At 36.3% G+C, this 14,410-nt stretch overlaps 1 protein-coding gene across 1 annotated transcript; it reads right to left on the reverse strand.

The window, feature by feature from the left end:
- Nucleotides 1-410: 410 nt before the first annotated feature.
- On the reverse strand, nt 411-13,957 carry LOC306884913 (transmembrane protein 170B-like). Its single transcript, XM_079441151.1, has 3 exons — nt 13,738-13,957; nt 2,838-3,008; nt 411-655 (listed from the first exon to the last, which is right to left on the reverse strand). Exons 1-3 carry the CDS (start codon nt 13,892-13,894, stop codon nt 525-527), a joined length of 459 nt encoding a protein of 152 aa, XP_079297277.1. The 5' UTR covers nt 13,895-13,957; the 3' UTR covers nt 411-524.
- Between the last annotated feature and the right edge of the window lie 453 nt (nt 13,958-14,410).

Consider the following 14,410-nt stretch of genomic DNA (forward strand, 5'->3'; position numbering starts at 1 on the left):
GGACCAGAGGGAAAATCTATAATAAAACAAACAGGAATGTTTCTGGCCGCTAAGCAGAGCAGAATTAGAAAATGTTTGAGGACAGACAAGACATACTGACAGTCAAATGATTAGAGGATGTTTTTGATGCATCCATGTTGGCGTTATAGCCCAGCTACGGCTCCAAAACCACCCAGTTTACATAAAGCTGAAGCGATCCATGTGCAAAAACAAAACAAATGTTTAACAAAGACAAACAGACATCCGAAGATTCATCTCAATCCTCCATCAGGACAGTTGGCATGTTGAATGAGTTTATTCATTGGCCTATAATGCTGTTTTTGCATCTTGAAATGTTAAAATTTCCAAAACTGCCATTCCAGAGGGTTTCATATTGTGGTCCATTGGCCATTAGTGACTTCTAAAGCTCATCGTTTTGTACCGCAGGCCAAACCTCTGTGGTTTATCCCCACTCACCTCGACCCCGGCTCTTCTGCCGGCCGATTGGCTGTTGGGTGTGTCAGTCAACGATGCTTTCAGTCCGTTTAAAGAGTGGCCAAGATCCGTGAGAATGAGATGATGACGGTGAAAGCGGTCTGGCCCACCCCGAACACCAGAGCTTCAAGAGGAGCCATGTCCTTCCCTGCCACACGGTACACACCTGCCACTGCTGCACCTGAGACAGGAGACATCAACATTCATATATAAATAGAAAGCAAAGACTGTAGACAAACATTGATGTTGGCTTGAGAAACCCTAGTCTGAAATGAAAAGCTTAAAGATAGACAGATAGATACATAGATAGTGTCTGAGCCACGAAAGGGCAATATGTAAATGATAAAACCTTCTTCTGGGAAAATCACATCTGAAACTGAAATAGAGATGTTTTTGTGACTGTGGCTGTTGCAAAGTCAACATCAGTTTTGCAGCCTTAAGACTTTAAAAGTTCAATTAAGACACCAAATATTTTCCACTAAATTTCTTCTTTAAAATAAATAGGAAAATATTATGTAATATGCTTGTAAATATGGACTCTCAGACTAATTCAAAATTCAGCCTAGCAAAGAACAGCAGCAAATACCAGATTAGAAAAAAAGTCTTCTCTAATTTAGCTGCTCATGCGGTTTTTTTTTTTTTTTTAACCTTCTCTCTGACCCTTACAATTACGCAGGCAAGTTGCTGAATACTGGAAACACGAGTTGATAGATAAATGTGGGTGGTCATATTTTAATAAACACATGGTTGTTTCAATAAATGTTCTAGGATGGGGAGATCTACATAAAATGAAAGAAAATGAAATATGATCAGTTTAATGTCAATCCTGGAAGGATGAATCTGCTCTCAAGTTCTTGTTTGGGAGTCTTACTAATATAAAAAAAGATTACTTTAAGGATCTCTAGACTGGATAGCACTTTAGCCTGTCATTCATGTTCTCCAAGCAGACGTCTGACTGTTATTGAATGTTTTAGTGACATGTTTCAGTGTGTTTGTCTAAAAGCCTGAGTGTAGGTTAATGTATATGTAAACTGCTGTGTGTAAATGTCTCTCTCTCTATCTATCTTTCTCTCTCTGCAAAATCCATATTAATAATAAAGCAGGCCACTGGGAATGGGCACTACAGTGTACAGCTATATATAAATGGAGTCAAGCTAGTTACTAGATTAGTTCACTGACACCCTGCCCAATGACCTTAAAACATTTTTAACTTATTACATTATAAAGATGCACCAAAATTTTGGCAGCCAAAAAAACTATTCATTCAAAAATACATTTTCGGTTTCAGCCAAAATAGTTCTGAAATCATCAAACAGTAACGTTAAATTGAAATTAAAATAATAAATGTCATTTTTGAGGCATGGCAGTTCACTGTAGGTCCCTCAGCTCAATTGGGAAGTGAACCAATCACATCTCCCTCTTTACTACTAGTTACAGCACAAAATAAACATGAATGAGCATCAAAAGGTATGTTGAAGGAAACAGTACAACTTACTGAACTGATTCAGTCTCATGTAATCGCTCAATCGGTGCTTCAACTGCAGAAATATGTCAATCACACATTATATTTACCTCAGGAAAGCCAATTAATGTCCATTAACTCAACAGCCAGCTAGAATAAAATAACTCTAGAGAACAGCATTTTGCTAAATATATGCATTATAATACATATTTTATTTTTACTGCACCTATGGTCTTCATTACGCAATGTATATTTGAATTAATCTGTCACAAAAGAAAATTTTTAATAAGGCCATCGTTTAAATGTTACCAATATAAAATGTTAACAATATATCATTAAAAAAGTTGCATCTTATTTGCAGTTTATATAATTTTTTTTAATTATTATTATAAAATTTTATTAACTTTATTTTCAGTTTGCGGCTAAATTAAAACTTTAATTTAGCTGTCAGTGATGCATTATAAAAATCATTTTGGTGCATCAATAATTATAATGCCTTTTATTAAATCACAAGATTAAATTATTAAATTACACAAGATTTTCACTTAAAATCACTATGAAATCCTTAGTAACTGTCTAGAAATCTCCCAGAACTCACTAGCATCATGCACAAGCAAACACAACTCAGGTTTACTTCAGAAAATTTAAAATTCTAGTATATTTAGAAATTCTAAATATTTCCTAGCCTCATTTTGTCAGCAGAAAATGTGTTTTCAGATTTAAGAAAAAAAATTTAACAAACAAGCTTTTAAAAACTATGCAATAATGAATCATGCACAAAACAACCAGGGACATTTAATAATACGGATGTCATATTAGGTTTAAGAACATGCACACTTGTTTCTAAAATTGCTTGGACCACAAAGGCTGATAAGAAAAGCAGAAGTGAGCGAGTACTGACTTGTGATGACCCCGCCGATGAGAGAGGCCAGGAACCCCACGCTGATGAGCACCACTGTGATGAGCCGTCCTCTCTTATGACGCTGCAGCGTCACACACATCAGCAGACCCACGGCACTGTGAACGAACAGAGACGAGAATAGACACCACAGGAACACCCAGTACCACATTTCTGCAGACAAAACACACAGACACAGAGAACAAACCGGTTAGAAAGCTAGCTGGTTTCCAAAAATGCAAATGAGTAGCATTTCTTTCAGGAAGCATATGCATGAATATGTCAGCTGCGTGTTTCATTCAGCAAGTGGCAGCCAGTTACAGTATGTCAGTTATTTCAGTGCATTTTACTCTAATAGTGTGTAAAACCGATGATTCAAACTGGAAATGGATGGTAAAGCACAGTAAACATACAGCACACTGCAAATGTAGTATGGTAGAATATAATTCTGAACCAAATCATGCATAGTTATGATGTTCTGTGTCACTGTCACATCAACTAATAACAAAATACAACACATTCTGGGTCTTGTTTGTACTTATTTCTTAAAAAAGAAAGAAAAAAAAAGGTTCTGCTTTCATGAGTGAGGAGGAACTGTTTTGTGAGGAACTGCTGCTAAAGGAACACTAACAGACTAAAATTCAAACATACAGTACTTGTACACTTCATACGTTAATTTATTACAATTAAGAGACTGCAACTGTTTTGTTACATCTTATTAATCTCTCATGATACACTAATTGTCATTTATTACTTTTCAAGTGCCTTTTAAACTCAAAAAGTCATTATTTTGATTGAACACTAATTAAAACTTGTGCATTTGCACCAGTCACCACTAATATGCAGCACAACTGTTTTCACCATTAATAACATAAATTCTGAATAATAGTGATTTCTGAAGGATCAAGTGATACTGAAGACTAGAATAATGGCTGCTGAAATTCAGCTTTGTCATCTTAGGAATTAAAATATATTACATATACATACACATATATTAACAGAAAACAGTTATTTAAAATTGTAATGATATTTCACAATATTACTGTATTTACTGGTGAACATAAGAGACTTTCAAATACATTAAAACATTTTACAGACCCCAATGTTTTGAACATTAGCAATGAAGGAATGAAAATGCAAGGCAAATATTATCTGTGAACAATGTTTTATTGTGTCATTTCCAATCAAGCTGTAATTTAGTCCAATTATGCAAAAAGCATGAAAATATATGTCATTGTGTATGTTTAGAATACACAGAATGCTGGAAATTAAATTAGCCTTGGGAAGACAAAAGAATCAGTCAGTCCAAAATTGTATAAAATGTCATTTCCATTTCACAAGTGGTGCACATGACATTTGTTGGCTAAAAATGACAAAAACGACATAATTCTGAATGGTTATGCACTCTTGGAACATATTAAATTAAATAAAAGAAAACTGTATTAAAGTCAACATGGCCAAATATGTCTGTATTTGAAGAACTACTTCTGAGAGTCTCGAGTCGGAACACATCGTAACAGAGCAGAACACACCGTACTTTTAACAGTGAAGCTCAATAAATACTCTTTCACTCTCTCCAACCTTGCGTTCTCATAAACTGACCATTCTACTTTCATTTACTCTCTCTCTCTTTCACACTCCATATACCTCTCTCCATCTACCATGAGCTTGGAGACTGTTATTATTTAAGTGTCTTTTCCACACAGCTCTGAGGCGAGTAAATGGGCAGTTTGGCTCCGCTGATAAGAATGAGTCGGCTCTGGAGCCTTCCAGAAGATTCCAGGACATGGACGAGCATCGCAGCTCAACAACCAAACTGATTATCAAACTGCTGATGTCATGAACTCTGGGAAATTCAGCTCCACATAAATGAGAAACGCTTGAGAAATCACACACTCAGGCAGAAATACTGCTGACAGCCATAATTCAGCATGTCAAAGCGAACGCGTCAAATAACAAACTGCATATTTGCACATGAAATGCTATACAGTGCAGATTATACCTTGAAGCATGAAGAGATGTTATGCCATTAGAACCTTAGGATCTGTACATTTGCAAATCAACACATCTATATTATATTTACTGTATATTACATCATATATACTTTACTGTATATATACATTATCTAGTACACACACATAACCATTGAAACATTTGAACACTTTTTTTGAAAGAAGACCCTTAAGTGCACCAAGGCTGCAAACAGTAATATATATATAAAAAAACAGTAAAATTGTGAAATATAATTAAAATTTATATGCTAAGATGGCGCCGCAGATGGCAGCTACTGTGTTTTGCTGCTACTGTGATGGCAGCTACTGTGTTTTGAACGCAGCCCTGAGGAGCTCCAGTGCTGATCACTGGAGCTCCTCAGGGCTGCGTTCTCTCCCCACTACTCTTCTCCCTCTACACCAACGACCGCACCTCTAAAGACCCCTCTGTCAAGCTCCTGAAGTTTGCAGACGACACCACACTGATCGGCCTCATTCAGGATGATGACGAGTCTGCTTACAGACAGGAGGTTAAGGAGCTGGCTGTATGCTCCATAAGTCTTAACAACCTGGAACTTAACACGCTCAAAACTGTGGAGATGATCGTGGACTTCAGGAGAAACCCCCCTGCTCTCCCCCCACTCACCATCATGAGCAGCACTGTGACTGCAGTGGAGTCATTCAGATTCCTGGGCACCACCATCTCCCAGGACCTGAAGTGGGATATTCACATAGACTCCATTGTCAGAAAGGCCCAGCAGAGGTTGTACTTCCTTCGCCAGCTGAGGAAGTTCAACCTGCCACAGGAGCTGCTGAAACAGTTCTACTCTGCCATCACTGAATCCGTCCTCTGCAATTCAATAACTGTCTGGTTCAGCTCAGCTACCAGATCTGACCTCAAAAGACAGCGGAGGGTATTGCGGACTGCTGAGTGAATCACTGGTACAACCCTCCCCACTCTCCAAGAGTTGTACTTATCCAGAGTGAGCAAAAGGGCTGGCAAAATCATTCTGGACCCCTCACACCCAGCACGCTCCCTCTTTGAACTGTTACCGTCTGGTCGACGCTACAGAGCTCTGAGCACCAGAACGACCAGACACAGGAACAGTTTCTTCCCTCAGTCAATACATCTCATGAACACTTTACAACTCTAATACACACTATTCACCACACTTACTTATTTTATTTTTTTTCATTTCAAATTTGCACATATCAGACCTGTACACACATAATTGTCTATATAATATATTGTGTTTTTGCTGTTTTGTACATTGCCTATTTGGTTATTTGTTGTTATTCTTTTATTATCTGTGTCCTGTTTCTGTCTTTCTGTTGCACTGTGGAGCTTCTGTCACTATAACAAATTCCTTGTATGTGTAAACATACTTAGCCAATTAAACTCATTCTGATTCTGATTCTGAATTTAAAATGACTGCTTTCTATTTCACTACATTGTAAAATGCAATGTACTCCTGTGATGCAAAAGCATCATTACTCCAGTCTTCAGTGTCACATGATCCTTCAGAAATCATTCTATATGCTGATCTGCTACATAAGAAATATTGCTTGTTATTATCAATTTTGAAATGTTTCTTGAGCAGCAAATCAGCATATTACAATGATTTCAAAAGGATCATGTGACACTGAAGACTGGAGTAATGATGCTGAAAATTCAGCTTTGCATCACTGGAATACATTACATTTTAATATATACTGAAATAGAAAACAGTCATTTTAAATTGTAATAATATTTTACTGTTTTTACAGTAATTTTGATCAAATAAAAGGAACCTTTGTCTCACCTATGTATGACTTATGTCTCAGTAATCCAGACTAAACACTGTCTGACACACAAACACAATGTATTGATTAAGCTATAAGCTGCCATTCACATGATAAGTGAAACATAACATCCAGACTGACAGGCCTTTGTGCTGGAAGTCTGTAAACCGTACATGCACGTACACACACACACACATACACATATATAACACTATAAACAGATCAACAATAGCAACACAGAGAGTCGTCCATCAAACTGTGTTATCAGTAAACTAAGCCAGACGGACACAAAAGCCTCAGAGCCATGCTGTGCCAGTAATGAGGTGGCACTGCCTACTGCCTCAGCCAGACAAAAAGCACAGATAACACACAAATACTGGACAACAGACACTTCAGCAATGAGATGCAGGAAGAGAGACATTTTAGAACAAATGGACTGGAAAAGAAAGACTGAGAAAAACTTTAGCACAGAGTAAAACTGAAGCAGAGATCCAGGAACACAGACAATGACGTTGATGTAAAACATTCCTTCAATGCTTTACTATTGACCCACATTTCCAGGTACAGAGACACTTCATTATTTCAACACTCACAAACTCACATTTTACTCACTAAAGGATAAGGATACTGGGGCTAAAGGTTATTAGAGCACTAGTATTTTCACCAGCTAAAACATGATTTTAAGTCAGTTATTTCTATCTTTTGCTGTAGTGTGTCAGTAGGAAATATCAGTTTACATTTCCAAACATTAATTTTGCCATTAATTGTAATAATCCAGTGAGATTTTTACAAAAATCTGACAACAGCCAGTGCTCCACACAGAGATCTGATCTCACCATCATCCAGTCTGTCTGGAATGACATGAAGAAACTCAGAAGAACTGGCAATGTCTCCAAGATGCTTCAAGAAACCCACCTCCTTGTTTGAAAAAATAAAGTGATATTTCCTACTGACACACTACAGCAGAAGATAAAAATAACTGACTTAAAACTTCTGCCGATGCCCGCACTGCCAACTTTATAAATTAAACATTGTTTCTAGTTGATCTAAAATAAAATATGCTATATAAATCAATATTCTTCTTGAGAGCAGAGCCCAAAGCTCATGGTCAGTGGTGTTCGGACCGAAGTTTGAACCTCTGCTTAATGATATAAACCAGAATCACCCATGAGCTCTCCCACGAGCCGTCCCAGTGCAGGTCACAATGGTGCGAACTCAGAGAAAGACTGTGAGGGTTTAGGCTGCCAGTTATCCTAATGGACAACATGGGCTGCAGCCCAGGGCCCCCAAGTCAATTCTCTTTTCCATTCTATATAGGGTTGCCAACCGTTCCGTATAATACAGAATCGTCCCATATTTAAGGCATCAGTCCGTATTTGCAGGCATACAATGTATGACCACCTAGACCATACAAATAACAAATAAATTATTCTTTGTCCAAATCATTATTTGAATTGCGAACATAGCCGTTCAAGGAAGGCTTTAAGACCAAGCGGAATCCTCTGCCACCAATCGCTCCCACTTCACAGCGAGTGGGTCTTGTGTTTTGATCTTCAAAATAATTTTTTTCTAATGCAAATATGTGATTATTGATCGTAAGCACAACATCCAGCTAGAAAACATATACCTAGGCTACCTTTTTACTATTTGCAATAGTTGGACTGAGGCTATGGAATAACTTTATCTGTGAAAGCTTCAAATTCACTAAATTAAAACTAAATTGAAATCACATTTTCTTACCTTGGCTTTTTAAACTTTGTTAAATTATCTTTTGAGTATACTGATGTTATTCTTTTCACTGGTTTTTATTTTATTTGTACAGCACTGTGGTCAACTGCTGTTGTGTTTATCGGTGCTTAATAAATACAAATACAAATACCTGAGGGAAGATGTCTTTCAAGTTAATGTTGTTAAATAGAGAAACAAAATTATACATTTTTAAAATGTCTATAATTTCTAGCACATTATAAGAAGAGCAGTAAGAAGTCCTTTTAGTGCTGAGTGATATTTACTTGTATTTGCTTGGCTGTTGCTGATTTACTCGATAATATTGTTTAATTTATGTACATCATTTTTTCCCTCCTATGGGATTATGACGTGCGCAACGTGTTTGTTTATTTTTTATTTCACGAGTATATCGTGCGTGTCATTATACAGTGTTTGATCGCATTTTTGATTTAGTTTGACGTGTAATGGAAGGGGGCTGTGTAAATGAAGTCTAGAGAGGAGCATTTCGCAAAATATTACACTATACTCATTATATTACTAAACCCGTTAGTCTTAATTTTTTAAAGTATGTTTAAATTAATCTGTTATGAAACAGATGTGATTGAATATATTTTAACAAATAGCCTAGAAATGTTATTATTTATAAGTTAATTTAAAAACAGCATTATGTGCAATTTACATGTTTGCATACAATTTTTTTTTTAAGTTGAGTGTGGATCATCTATTTAAAAATAAATACCAATTAAATTTAAGTTTGGGTTAAGTTGTTAGGCCTAATTGTAACCTTATAATGTAAAATGGCTCCCTATAGTTTTAAGCATAAGCTGAGGTAGATTTTTATCACTAAGAAAATTTTAACTATAACAGTGTATTTAAAGAAAGAGCAACTTGTTCACCACTGTTTATTTAAAAAAAATGGTATGATTATGTACCGAAATCATACCGAATTAAAAAGGATTCATGCCAATATTGTCCAAAACCCCACTTTTCTAGGGCGTTTCCAAACTTTTGGAGGGCAGTGTATACACATACATACACACACACACACATTTTTCTCATTCGCTACACAATTCTACACATTTTAAAAAACAATAAATATTAGATCTGATTAGTGATTTTTCACAGTTATACAACGACATAGACCATCAGGATATATTTGCAAGATCATATTGTTGCAAAGAAAAAGGAGGGTTTAATGTAAAGCATTCAGCGTTTGAAAGGCCTCTTTAAACACCCTGGGCGCTGGTCGTGTCAACAAAGCAGTTTCCGAGGTGACAAAAACCCTCTTTTGTCAGGCTGTCAACGGTCACAGTGAAAAACAATATTCTCCAGCATCAGCATATAATGATGTACAGCACATACAAACAGCCAAACCTCTTATTCCAATTAAGCAAACGAACAAATAAACAAGCACTGTCTAACTCTGTGGCGAACCACAATAAACAGGACCGAATTTAAAAAACGAGATGCTAATCGAGATAATGATCACCAAATGAGAAGTAGCAACATTGCGGATCTTTACCAATAATATACTGTAGTTATAACTTTGTTTTCATGACAGTGTAAAGTTTCTGATGTACTTCTGCACAGGAAACTCAGCCACTGATTATTGAGATATGCTATATTATTGGCAGATGATAAAACACCAAAAAACCCACAGACTTACACTAAAGAAGAACTTGACAAAGAACCCATTTAAACACTCACATCCCCTTGTAATAGCATGTCTTTGACAGGAAAGCACAACTCAAATTTACATCAGAAATATTCTTGTAACATACACTACCATGAAATAAATGCTTTTACTCCAAAATAAAAAAACGCATTAAATCATCATGTGGCACTAAAGACAGGAGAAATGATGATGAAAATTCAGCATTGAATTTCAAAAATAAATTACATTTCAACATATATTAAACCAGAAAACAGTTATTTTAAATAGTAATAATATTTCACAATATTACTGTTTTTACTGTATCAAATAAATGTAACATTGGTTTGTAATTTCAAACTTTCGAATGGTAGCGTTTACAGTATTTATTTAGTTCTAATACAACAACATTTAATTCGCTGTCTTATAATGATGTTTTGGCTTCATTAATTGTCGATCAGTTTGTAATGTTGAACTCGCAGAAGTCAAATTAATCTTTCATTTATGGCCCAGAAAAACCAAAGTTTCTAAGAATGCACTGTTCACCCAAAGGCACAAACAACTGATAAGTAGGCAGAAGTATGTCTCCTCCCTAAACAGAAGAAGGAAATGAAATGACTAAATAGGCTTGTTGCTCTGACCAAAACAGGAAACGCCATTAACTTTCCTCCTGAGTGAGAGTTTGTCATAATCTCATGCATTCTCTTTGAGTCTCTGTGCTTCTGCACCTGTGCTGTTCCTTCACATCATCACAAAGAGAGATGTCTACTGCATCAGAGCCATTTGAACAGCAGCTGTCTCTGTCAGCAGCAGGGACTTTTGAGGTGGACGTTCTCACTGATGGTCTGTTCTGATGGGGGATTGAAGCCACAGCTGCAACATCATCCTATCATGTTCTTCAGACAAAAAATAATATTCTGTCATTGTTTACTCACCCTGTATGTCTTTCCAAACCCGTATGTAGTTGCACAAATAGATGTGTGGTACTGTTCTGGAGCTTGACTGTCGTGGACACTCTGAACTGGTTTTATTGGGAGAACTTCTTCAAAATTTAAGGCCACAAAAAAATAGCATATTGCTTTGGAATGACATGAGGGTGAGTATTAATGGTGGAGGGGTTTTGGGGGGAGGGGTGATTTTTTTTTATCAATGCTCACATGCTACCTCTCCCGCAGTTCTCTCAAAAATTGCATCATGTGTTGCGTCATGCCAGATGTCCACGAGATTGCAGAAATTATAATCTGGCCAAATCTCAAAAGTGAAAGGGTGTGTCATGTGCCTCACGCGCCATAAAACCGGCAGACACTCGTTCCCTAGAAATGCTTCATGCTGACTTCCAACATCCACTTACTTGTGGTCTGGCTTTTATATTATATCACATTGTTAACTGCAGTGATTTTAGCCAGTATTTTAGTGGTTCTAAACTGGTTTTGACCCAGATATTAAATCTTGTGACACAACACAATACCAAAATATTTGTAAATACTATCAAGAACTGCATTAAGACCAATTACATCAAATATGTCATACTAAACATAATATTGCATATATTGAATTGTGTGTGTGTGTTTGTAAGTGTATGCACGGCAATTCGTACATATTTTACAATGTGGCTAATTCGTATGAATTAGTACGACCTCACTCATACAAATTCATGCAATTTTTGCTAATTGTACGAGTTGCCAATTCATATGAATTTGTACGAATAACCTACACCTAACCCCACCCCTAAACCTACCCGTCACTGGGGTTTAGACAAATTGTACAAAATCGTACGAGTGAGGTCATATGAATTCATACGAATTTGCCACCTTGTAAAATACGTACGAATTGGTCATGAGATAGTGTTGGTGTAAATATATATATATATATATATATATATATATATATATATATATATATATATATATATATATATGTGTGTGTGTGTGTGTGTGTGTGTGTGTGTGTGTGTGTGTGTATGTGTGTGTGTGTTTGTGTGTGTACATACATATATGTATACTCACACTCCTATATATACATACATGTACATGCATATATATATATATATATATATATATATATATATATAGAAAAAGAGAGCTTTTATCTGTGTGTGTGTGTGTGTGTGTATGTTATACTATATGATATATATATATGGAGAGAGAGTGAGTGAGTGAGAGAGAGAGAGAGTGAGAAATATCCAACAAACAAATCAAGCACTCATTTAATAACATCCATTTCATATATGCACCATTGATTGTAACACATTAAAAGAAAAGAAATATAATTGCCGTAGATTTTCATACAATTATGGGTGTAGCTACCTTATCTAGACCCTTAAAAAGGAAATGAACTATACTTTGGGCGATATGGGGCAGTTTTTCCATAACAGGTTACACCCTTCACATTGAATAGATGGTTTTACATAGTATTGTGTTGACTAACACAGCCTGCTCTACCTCAAATATGACTCTATGTCACCAGTATTATGAAATGATCAGAGCAAGCACATAATCTACAAGGAAAAAAACTGTATAATGCTGCACAAAAAAAGCCCACGAGCACGGTATCATGTGGAGACCAATATGGTGACGGTAATTACTAACGATTACTCCACTACACAAGCAGAGAGCCGCCAGAAACGATGCAATGACTCAAGATAAACTAAAGATTAATGAGTGGCACGATGCTTTTCAAAGGTTCACATCAGACTGGGCGCAGGCATTAGTGCACTATGGTCTAGACAAGCACAGCTTTTACTTTAAAGTACACAAAAACTGACAGTTCAAAGTCAGTTGCATAAAAAACTATTGTTGTTAAGAAAATACTACAACCAACAAAAAGTATAATGGTAATATGTTTTTTGTACATAGTGCCATGGTAAAATATTACGGTTTGGACAAAACTATGATATCAATACTGTAGTATTCATTGAAATACTTGGAGTACTATAAATATCACAGTATATGAAAATTATACATAATAGACATATCTTGAATCTGAACGATTACTATATTAATGCTACTTACATATACTGTCACTCTTACAAAATGTCATTATTGCAGTGCCATAGTATTACAGTGTTTTATGAATATGTTCCAAGGTAAAATCCTGTTTTGTCCACATTTACCATGGCAATATGTATTTTGCATTACTGTGATGTTAATAGTGCAATAGATGAATATAATAATCATTCAGTATTATAATAGGGCTATAGAGAAAAGTACCAACTGTGCCACGTAAGAGATGTAGTTTGCTGGCAATACATAGTTAAAATATAACATAATAGATATTAAGTAATGCATGCAATACTATACCTTAATACCAAATTATTAGTATATTAACGTACCATGTTATTAAAAAAACTACCACCCTTACAAAAAGTACTTTGGCATGTTGCCATGTTTAATGCACATGTTTCAGATTCACATTTTTACCATGGTAATACTATATCTTTTACAATACTATGATGTTAATAGCACAACAGATTAATATGGTAGGGTAGTCTATATATCAAAGTACCATGGTATTGCTATCGTGTAAGGAACTGCAATGCACACTTAATATATAATATAATAAGTATTAAGTAATGCATGCAATACTAAACATTCTGCATTATTAATTTGGCGTAAGCACACAGTGTGATGTGAGTGTGACCTTGTTCAGATGGGATGCTCGTGCTTCTGCCGGTGTGGAGAGGCGTGTGCGCGCGGCTGGATGAGACACACGAACCCCGTTTCACCGGGTCTTTCTCCTCGTGAGAACGTACCTGTGAAGTGCTGTAGGGTCGGTACCGTGCCCTGGACCCACAGGCTGAGCACTTGCTGCACCGATAGATTAATGGAATAATCCTTATTCATGTTCGCGCTGGGCGGCTGGAGCGCGGCCCTCTTGCTCAAATATCTGACCGAGGATGGGGGACACATGGAGCCTCTTCACCGGTGCCGCTGCTCGCTGGAGGAGGATGGCGGAGCGGCGGTCCGTCTGATCAGCTGCTGCTCAGGGGCCATGATGGGTACGGCTGACACACACACACACATACACAAACACAAACACACACCCTTTCTCACTCACTCACACACATACATGAACTCACACACACACGCCAGCGCTTCTGCATGGCTCTTAAAGGCGCAGCGCCCTTAAAGGGAGGTGAACAGCACATTCACATTACGACCAAATAAAGCAGTTTATGAATGAATATCATATATTGAATTCATTCTGTATTTAATTTAGAATTAGAGAGAGAGAGAGAGAGAGAGAGAGTACAATTCTAAACTCAATTTAATAGCATGCTGTAGGTTGTTAAAACAGATGCTATAAAAATATCAATTTGTATATGTAAATATCAATTACATATTTAATATTAAATAAATACTACTACTAATGATAACATATTTTTATATTAAATTAATCATATTAATAAATATATTGTTATTAAT

The sequence above is a fragment of the Barbus barbus genome, assembly GCF_936440315.1.
Source record: "Barbus barbus genome assembly, chromosome: 19".
In the NCBI taxonomy this organism is placed as follows: domain Eukaryota; kingdom Metazoa; phylum Chordata; class Actinopteri; order Cypriniformes; family Cyprinidae; genus Barbus; species Barbus barbus.

What these genes read in the sequence shown, in the direction of transcription:
- LOC306884913 (XM_079441151.1), bottom strand. Translation starts at nt 13,894, where the DNA reads ATGTGTCCCCCATCCTCGGTCAGATATTTGAGCAAGAGGGCCGCGCTC. An exon ending in GACCCTACAGCACTTCACAG is followed by an intron (nt 3,009 to 13,737) that starts GTACGTTCTCAC and finishes TTTTGTCTGCAG; the next exon opens with AAATGTGGTACTGGGTGTTC. An exon ending in CATCGGCGGGGTCATCACAA is followed by an intron (nt 656 to 2,837) that starts GTCAGTACTCGC and finishes CTCCTGTCTCAG; the next exon opens with GTGCAGCAGTGGCAGGTGTG.